The 9,640-nt window shown below is 38.1% G+C and overlaps 1 protein-coding gene across 1 annotated transcript; it reads right to left on the bottom strand.

Moving 5' to 3' along the window:
- Nucleotides 1-7,654: 7,654 nt before the first annotated feature.
- Nucleotides 7,655-9,327, bottom strand: LOC131859341 (cysteine-rich receptor-like protein kinase 3). Its single transcript, XM_059212967.1, has 5 exons — nucleotides 8,722-9,327; nucleotides 8,495-8,545; nucleotides 8,223-8,292; nucleotides 7,952-8,004; nucleotides 7,655-7,798 (listed from the first exon to the last, which is right to left on the bottom strand). Exons 1-5 carry the CDS (start codon nucleotides 9,325-9,327, stop codon nucleotides 7,655-7,657), a joined length of 924 nt encoding a protein of 307 aa, XP_059068950.1.
- Between the last annotated feature and the right edge of the window lie 313 nt (nucleotides 9,328-9,640).

Genomic DNA, 9,640 nt, shown 5'->3' with positions numbered 1-9,640 from the left:
AGGATTAAAAGAATATTATTAGAATTTTAAAATACCCATTGAAGAAGATATTCCATATCAGGTGGTTGCTTCAAGTCAATGCTTTTTCTACCACTGACAATTTCAAGAACCACTACGCCAAAGCTATAGGTGTCAGATTTCTCTGTTAATTGCCCACGGTTACAGTATTCAGGAGCTGTGTATCCTCTGCAAAATCCAAAAATATGGTCTTACTATCTCTATTGAAGACTTTGAAATTAGAAAAACAGTAGATAAAGTAAGAGTTTCCTCACAGTGTTCCTGCAACTCTTGTGCTAACATGGGTTTTATCATTTGGAAGAAGTCTTGCCAGCCCAAAATCGCTATTTTTGCTTGAAAGTTGTCAAGTAATATATTGCTTGATCTAATATCACGATGGATGATACAGACATGGAACTCCTCATGGAGATAGGCCAGACCACGAGCAGTGCCCAGAATAATGTTGAACCTTTCCTTCCAACTCAAAAGTCTCTTATTTTTTCCTACATGTAGGACAATTAATCAGATATTTTTTTTCTAAATGTAGGACAATTAATCAGACTTTCAAAACCTATCATGTTTGTTTTAACAGATGAAAGAAAGAAAAGAGGATAGTTAAGGAATAGCAAACCAAATAATATTTTGTCAAGGCTGCTATTGGGCATGTACTCATAAATCAGGAGTATTTCTTGGCCTTTGTTTGCAACATCTGATCTGATTAGGATCTATGACAATTACAGACAAATGCTTAACAATATTACACAAGTTAATTCAAAGCTTTAATCTGAGCGAATTAACATAATAATGCTTAAATGAACAAAGCATAATAAAGGTAATGAACTGAAAGAAAGAGAGTAGAAAGACAGAAGACAAAACACAATTGATAACGGAGTTCGTCCGTGGGTCAGACTACGTCTCCGAGTCCTGCTCCAATAGGGGGACCGATCCGATTAGCTCCAAAATCAATTACAAGTGTTACAAGATATTCCCTTCAAGCACAATGGCAACATTATTCTCCAATGTGTAGGAATAATCAACAAGCCTTCAAGTTCATAATCTCCTTCTCATCACCTGGATGATTTTTCAAAGGCCTAATACCCCCTTTTATACATAAAATTAGCCATAATTAGGCTAAAACCCTCAAACTATAAAATAATCCCCCTTGGGAAAATAATCCCGTAAATATCCCCTTTTCTATTTTATGGTTTTGATTTTATTCCATTATTAAGGGTTTGCTTTTAATAACTAACCTTATTTAAATAAAGTTATGTGGATTATGTTTGGATAAGTAGAATAGCCTCCAAAATTATCCCATGTGCTATTAATAGTGCAGTGGTCATCTTTGATTTTAGGTGACCGTTGGTTGGGAGTTCAACTACCATTGGCTCCAATGGTGGAGAGGTGTAGTTGGTTGCATGAGGTTATGGGTTCAAAACCCATAAATAGTTTTAAACGCCCTAACAGTACGATGACATCATGCTGACATCATCAAATCATACTTTTCCCTCCAAATTTCAAATTGTCATAACTTTTCCATACGGACTCTGTTTTTGATAAAATAAATGCCGTGGGAAAGCTCTTGACGAGCTCTTTAATTTGAAACCCATTGTTGATCACTTTTGGGATGATTATTTTTTTACCTTTTGAGAGTCTTTATACATGGTTTGACTAAAATTTGACCGGTCATAACTCGGACGTATGGACTCCTTTTCTGTCCATTCAAGTTGCATTGGATTTAGGATCTCAAGAACTTTACCATGATGCTGATTCTTGGAGCTTTGGAGATACTTCAATTTTTGGTGAAAATATCCCCTGGATCAAGCCTCCCCACTGGAGAGCTTTCGGACCTCCGAAAGTTTGATTACTTGGAAATTAAGTGAGGGTAAAGTTCCCTCACTTTACCAATTTCCATCCATCTTGCCTTTCTTGGATGCATCCCCTTTAGTCCCACTTGGAGGTATTCAATTGGTCCTCTTCGTGATGTTCTGACATTCTTGTCAAGGATAACATCTTCCGGCAACTCTGACATGTACTCTGGTGAGAGATCATCAACTGATGGAACCTGTATGTCAGTGTCTTCATCCAAGATCATTGGAGGTTCATACAACTTTAGATTCTCAACATTGACAACCGAGTAAATCTGCATGTATGGAGGAAGATTAAGGCGGAAGGCATTGGTACCGATCTTTTCCAAGATCTCAAAAGGACCATATTTGATTGGCTTCAACTTCCTTCCTTCACCTTGCATTCTTTCCTTGCTGATATGTAACCAAACACGGTCACCAACCTGAAAATGATGATCTATGCGATGCTTGTCATGGCGAGTCTTGTATTTTGCTTGGCTCTGCTCCAATTGTGCTTCTACTGCCTGATGGATTGCTTGGACCTTCTGGATGAACTTTAAAGCCCTTTCTGCATCATGGCGTCCATCTATAACATTGTCCTTTCCAAAAGCAAAGTCCATTGGTGTCTTTGGCAAATAGCCGAAGCAAGTCTCAAAAAGAGACCTCTTTGTAGAAGAATGTGCTGCATGGTTGTAAGCATGTTGCACATAATGAAGATTCTCATCCCACAACTTAGGATGCTTTCTACAGTAACCTCTAAGCAGATGAACAACTGTCCTATTGACTACCTCTGTCTGTTCGTCAGTCTGTAGATGGAAGGTTGTACTCTTCTTTAGCTTGGTGTCCATGAGTCCCCACAAAGATGTCCAAAATTCCCCTAAGAATCGAGAATCTCAATCCGATACAATAGAAGTAGGTAACCCAAAATGAACCCATACAAATTGGAAGTACATATGAGCTGTTAGTTCAGCAGTGACCTGTTTCTTACAAGGCATTAGAATATACATTTTGCTGAATCGATCAACAACAACATACAAATAATCATGTCCCTTCCTAGACATAGGTAAACCTCCCACAAATTCCATAGACACACTTTCCCATGGATGGGATGGTACAAGTAATGGTGTGTACAAACCCAATTTCCTGTTACTTGGTTTACTGGTTGCACACATTACACATCCCTTTATATACTTTGTAACAGTTTCTTGCATACGAGGCCAGTAACAATACTTCTGTAATTGAACCAATGTTTTACTTACCTCAAAATGCCCTGCAATCAAAGAGGTATGTTCTTCTCGAATCACCTGTGCCTGCTCATCTTTAGGAATACACAATTTACCCAAGTGGTACAACAAGTTATCCTGCACATAGTAATCTTTTTCTTCTACATGTTTACCCTAGATTAGAGCTGCATATATGTCCTTAAAGTTCTCATCATTAGCATATTGTTCCTGAAAACTTTCACAAAGCATGGAACTATTTTTAAGGATTATCAAAGCATTCTTAACTGGAGGCCTAGAGAGCATATTTGCTACTTTATTATGGGCACCCTTCTTATACTTAATAACCAAATGAAATTGTTGAAGAAAACCCATCCACCTAAAATGCCTACTTTTTTGTAGTTTAGACTGTGAGTGCAAATACTGAAGTGGCTGATGATCAGTGTGGATTACAGTTTCTTTGCCCATTAAGTAGTGTTTCCATTTCTTAACACTCTGAACTAAAGCATAAAGTTCCTTATCATAAGTGGGATAGTTACTTACTACTCCCGAAAAAGTTTCAGAGTGGTAGCAGACTGGTTTACCTCCTTGTATGAGTACAGCTCCCATGGCAAACCCACTAGCATCTATCTCAATCTCAAATGGTTGATGTAAATCTAGTAAAGCTAGAACTGGTGCGGTGCTCAACTTTTCCTTCAAAGTGTCAAAAGCCTTCTGTTGTGGACCTCCCCACTGAAAAGTTGCCTTTGTACTGGTCAATGTGTGCAATGATGAAGCAATAAAAGAGAAGTTTGTAATGAACTTCCTCCAGTACTGAACTGCACCTAAAAAACTCCTGACTTCTGTGACTGTACTTGGCTTAGGCCATTTTACAATACAATCGACCTTTGTAGGGTCTACTTTTAGTTGACCATTCCCTACGACATAGCCTAGGTACACTAAGGATGTCTTAGCGAACTCGCATTTAGACATCTTTACAAAAAGTTTTTCTTTCCTTAATACATCAAGGATTTTTTTAACATGAATTACATGATCTTCCCAAGACTTGCTGAATATAAGAATATCATCTAGGTAGACTATGACAAAATCATCAATAAAAGGACGAAAGACATCATTCATGACTCTCATGAATGTAGCTGGTGCATTACAAAGCCCGAAGGGCATAACCAACCACTCAAACAGTCCCTGTTTAGTCTTAAAAGCAGTTTTCCAAATATAATTTTCTGCAGTTTGAATCTGATGATATCCACTACGTAGGTCTAGCTTAGTGAAATAGATAGCATGTTTCAACTGATCAAGTAAATCATCAATTCTAGGAAGAGGATACCTGTTCTTTACCATTATCTTGTTCAGAGCCCTGTAGTCGATGCACATTCTCCAAGTCCCATCTTTCTTTGGAACCAACACAATAGGAGAACCGCAAGGAGATGTACTAGGACGAATAACTCCTTTCTCAACCAACTCTTGAACCTGCTTTTTGATATCTTCATTTTGCAGGACTGATAACCGGTACATGCCAATGTTTGGAAGTGGCACATCCTGCTACAACTGGATCTCATGTTGTATCTCTCTCTTAGGAGGCAATCCTTTTGGTTCCTGAAACAAGTCATCGTAAGTGGAAACAACTTTGACCATTTCAGCCTTATGTTTAGGATCACATCCTTTAAATGCCTCAGATGTTTCTTCCTCTTTGGCTTTTACAAGCATTAATACAAAGTTCTTACTAGAGTTGACTAACCTTTTCATCTGACCCGCATTAACTAGTGCAAGATTAGTCTTTACCTTATGTGCCCGTACAATGTATTCAACCTTATCTTTAAAAAGATGGTATTTGTTCTCCCCTCTATAGAAGATAGCCTGTCGATCATACAAATAGGGACTCCCAAGTACAAGACCACAAATATCTAAAGGGACTACATCAGCTTCTACCTCATCTACAAAGTTTGCAGTGATAGCAAATCTTATCTTACATTGTTTAGTTACTTGCAATCGTGCATCGTTGCAAACCCATCCCAGAGGGTATGGTTTCGGATGAGGTGTTGTAGTCAAGTTAAGCTTTTTAACAATTTCTTCAGATATCAAGTTAACTTGAGAACCCGTATCAAATAATGTATCAACTTTAGTATGTTTGATAACAACTCGAATATGAAATAATTCATTCCTTTGCTTATCATTCTTAGGAGTAGAATCTTTACTTGTACTTGCACTTATATTAGAAGAACTTGTAGCTGATGAGAGAGATCTACCTTTTTCTTTACCTTGGATTCCAGCAGCAACGATCTTTGTCTCATCTCCAGAGTCAGATCTAAGATCCTGTTGAACTATAGCAACAGTCTTTTGTTTGTCTTTGTTTCCACCATATCTCTTTGGCCTCTTTTCAGGGTGCAGCTTCCAGCACCTAGAATCATCATGCCCTTCTTTCTTGCAATGTGAGCATGTGGGTTTTTCACCCTCTTTCTTCATTGTAGCTATCTTTTTCCCCTTCCCTTTGTTTTGGGATTTGTTCTCAGACTTAGATGGCTTCTTATCAGACTTATCAATAAAAGAACCCTTACCTCTTGACTCTAGGTGTGTGGCTTGGACACAGACTTCATCAAAGTTACTAGGATTCAAGACTAAAATTGAATGTCTCAGATAAGAGTGAAGACCACCTATGTACTTAAGCAACGTGTCCTGAGTATACAATGCAACATTTAATGCAATAGCCTTCTTTCTAAATTCATGGGTGTAATCCTAGACAGACTGACCTTTCCCTTGCCTAAAAAGTTGCCAGCTCATCATTAGCTATTGCATATGGCCTAGGGGATAGAATTGCTTCTTGAGAGCATTAACAAAGTCTGACCAAGTTAAGTTGATTTTACCATGTTGTGAGGACCCATCCCGAATTGTACTCTCCCACCAGGTTAGAGCTGTACCTCCTAACTGAAGAGTAGCTAACTGGATCCTATCAGCATCATCTAAGAGGTTTTGGACTCTACAATAGACTTCAACCTGTTGAATCCAATCATCTAATTTTTCAGCATTTAATTCCCCACAATACTTTGGTAGATCAAATTTTACATCCAATTTAATCTTAGGCTTATGTGAACTGTTGAAAAGAGAAGAAGACTCAGAATGAGTAGAAGAGGGAGAAGATGGGGAAGAAGGAGAAGAAGGAGATGGGGGTGTTTTTGGAGGCTCAGGGTCACCTCCTGGTCTTTTTCCTTTGTTCTCACGAGCTGCACGTCTTCACATCTTGTCCTCTCTCTCCTGTACTAAAACTTGTACAATGGTTTCCAAATTCTGAAGAGTCTTCTGAATACTCTTATCTTCGGAACCTTCTTCACCACCTTTTCCTTCCATCTATGATGGTGGATTAGTTCTTCATTTTCCGATCTCGAGATTATATTCTTCAAGTTTGCCTTCGCCTCGTTGAATCCTGGATCTTGTTAGCATTCAATTCTGCAATACTAGTCAAACAAAGCTCTGATACCAAACTTGATCTGATTAGGATCTATGACAATTACAGACAAATGCTTAACAATATTACACAAGTTAATTCAAAGCTTTAATCTGAGCGAATTAACATAATAATGCTTAAATGAACAAAGCATAATAAAGGTAATGAACTGAAAGAAAGAGAGTAGAAAGACAGAAGACAAAACACAATTGATAACGGAGTTCGTCCGTGGATCGGACTACGTCTCCGGGTCCTGCTCCAATAGGGGGACCGATCCGATTAGCTCCAAAATCAATTACAAGTGTTACAAGATATTCCCTTCAAGCACAATGGCAACATTATTCTCCAATGTGCAGGAATAATCAACAAGCCTTCAAGTTCATAATCTCCTTCTCATCACCTGGATGATTTTTCAAAGGCCTAATACCCCCTTTTATACATAAAATTAGCCATAATTAGGCTAAAACCCTCAAACTATAAAATAATCCCCCTTGGGAAAATAATCCCGTAAATATCCCCTTTTCTATTTTATGGTTTTGATTTTATTCCATTATTAAGAGTTTGCTTTTAATAACTAACCTTATTTAAATAAAGTTATGCGGATTATGTTTGGATAAGTAGAATAGCCTCCAAAATTATCCCATGTGCTATTAATAGCGCAGTGGTCATTTTTGATTTTAGGTGACCGTTGGTTGGGAGTTCAGCTCCCATTGGCTCCAATGGTGGAGAGGTGTAGTTGGTTGCATGAGGTTATGGGTTCAAAACCCATAAATAGTTTTAAACGCCCTAACAGTATGATGACATCATGCTGACATCATCAAATCATACTTTTCCCTCCAAATTTCAAATTGTCATAACTTTTCCATACGGACTCCGTTTTTGATAAAATAAACGCCGTGGGAAAGCTCTTGACGAGCTCTTTAATTTGAAACCCATTGTTGATCACTTTTGGGATGATTATTTTTTTATTTTTTTACCTTTTGAAAGTCTTTATACGTGGTTTGACTAAACTTTGACCGGTCATAACTCGGACGTATGGACTCCTTTTTTGTCCATTCAAGTTGCATTGGATTTAGGATCTCAAGAACTTTACCATGATGCTGATTCTTGGAGCTTTGGAGATACTTCAATTTTTGGTGAAAATATCCTCTGGATCAACATCCAAGTAAACGCACAAGATTTCTGTGATGAACATTAGAAATGACTTTCACTTCTCTTTCGAGTTCAGAAATTGGGTGGACCGAGCGACCTAATGTCAGCTTCTTTACTGCCACAAATTTGTCATTTTTCAACGTACCCTGCAAATATCAAGCAACCCATTATATGAATACATCAACGCAGAAGCCTAATATGGACAGCTAATAAATGATAATTTACCTTAAATACTTCACCAAACCCTCCTTCTCCAAGTTTATTTGCTTCATCAAAATTTTTAGTTGCCTTTGCAGTACCTTGAAATTAATATCCTCTGGCCCACGGAGTTCCGTTTCTACTTCAACATCCGCTGTTCCAAATATTTGTTATATTAGTAAGTTAATGAAGATCGAATTGACTTGCAAGACATTGCTTCATTATCTATAATACATCAAATTTAGCCTTTAAGAGTTCACATTTTATCTGGCTCGCCCACATTATCTGCTTCCCAAAGACGAGACAAGTTAGAAGGCCAAGTAGGAATATCCCTCCCACATCACCAATTATTATCGACTTTCGAAAACTTACCTTCTTCACTGAAAAGCAAAACGGATAATATCTCAACTGTCAATAAATCATTGTAAACAGGAGTAACTGTCTGACAAATAATTTAAAGAAAAGTGATTCATGAGGTGATTTTATGAAACTGCATTTCTGAAATTGTAAACTCAATCTTGCTTCTATGGAAAAGTGTCAAAAGCGTTAACAAAATTGCAAGCTCTTCAATTGATGACAATAACGTGTCAATTCTGTAGTCGCATTGCTTGGAAAAGGTCGAAGTAATCACAGTCATTTAATACAAAATCGACAATGGAAAACGCATGATTAACACGCTTGTTAGTCAATCCATACTGTCATTTTAGAACCAGAATAGACACGTCCCATAGAAAAATGGGTTTGGAATCGTATCGCAAGTAGCAGCCAGCGTCAATAGCCCGTCCCTCGGAGCTAGGAAAACACTTATTTATGTTGGTTTGAGCAATTCTCAGGCAAGTTTTATAGAAATCCTTTTCGAGAGATCGCAGACAGGAGGCAAGTCCGTAGATAGTCGTATTAGACGGGCTTTTTCTCGTCTGGGCAGCAAATAATCCTTTATTCCTGGAGTTGCAGTGCACAGATCGCTTATCAAACTTTGACCAATTGCCGAAATTAAATTGGAGGTGGGTGCATTGGTATCACCGCACACCTTTTTATTTCCCGTGTCGGCGTACTTAGTGTAAAAATTAGAGTTCTCCAAACGCAGATAACAGCCGTCGTAGGTTGCCCTGCCGCCACAATATTTATCATTGAAACAGTTGCGAACTTGTTTTTCTGCAGCCTTTATGCAGTCAACGCAATCAGCAGAAGACTTATCCTTTCTGCACTGCGCCAGAACGTATATTGAATCTGTGAGATCTGTTCCTTCCACCACATTTTTTGTAGCAACTCCAGATGGAACGACATCTTCCACTACGGCTGCCAGAGCCGCGTTCATATTTTTTTCAGAGACTGTGGCGTTGTTGCTGGGTCTGGTGCTGCATCCGAAGGCTAAAAGTCTGGCCTCAGGATCTGGTCTAATAGGAACCATTATTAACATGGGAAATAAAATAATCAGCTTTACAGTATTCTCTACTTGCCACGTTCTTCCAGCCATGGCTCTGGATTTTTCCTTTGATATTAGTGAGACACTTTAAAGTGCTAGAATTCCTGAATTGTTTTGGGAACGATCTATTTTTGCCAACATTACAGATAGATCATTTATTGCATTTAAAGTCAACGGAATGCAACTAAGGCCAAAAACCCAATACATTATTACAGTTAAATATTTTGAAAGAGCAACTAAAAGTGAAGATTAAAAAATCTTCAATTTCCTACAAATGATGGCATCCTTTATTATACTCGAAACTTTGACTACAATCCACCATAAAATTTAGAAAGTCTGGATTCCAACAAAGCGAACAAATTAT

This window comes from Cryptomeria japonica, chromosome 10 (assembly GCF_030272615.1).
Source record: "Cryptomeria japonica chromosome 10, Sugi_1.0, whole genome shotgun sequence".
In the NCBI taxonomy this organism is placed as follows: Eukaryota; Viridiplantae; Streptophyta; class Pinopsida; order Cupressales; family Cupressaceae; genus Cryptomeria; species Cryptomeria japonica.
Note: the sequence above shows the minus strand (reverse complement) of the source record. Positions and strands in the feature narration are given on the sequence as shown.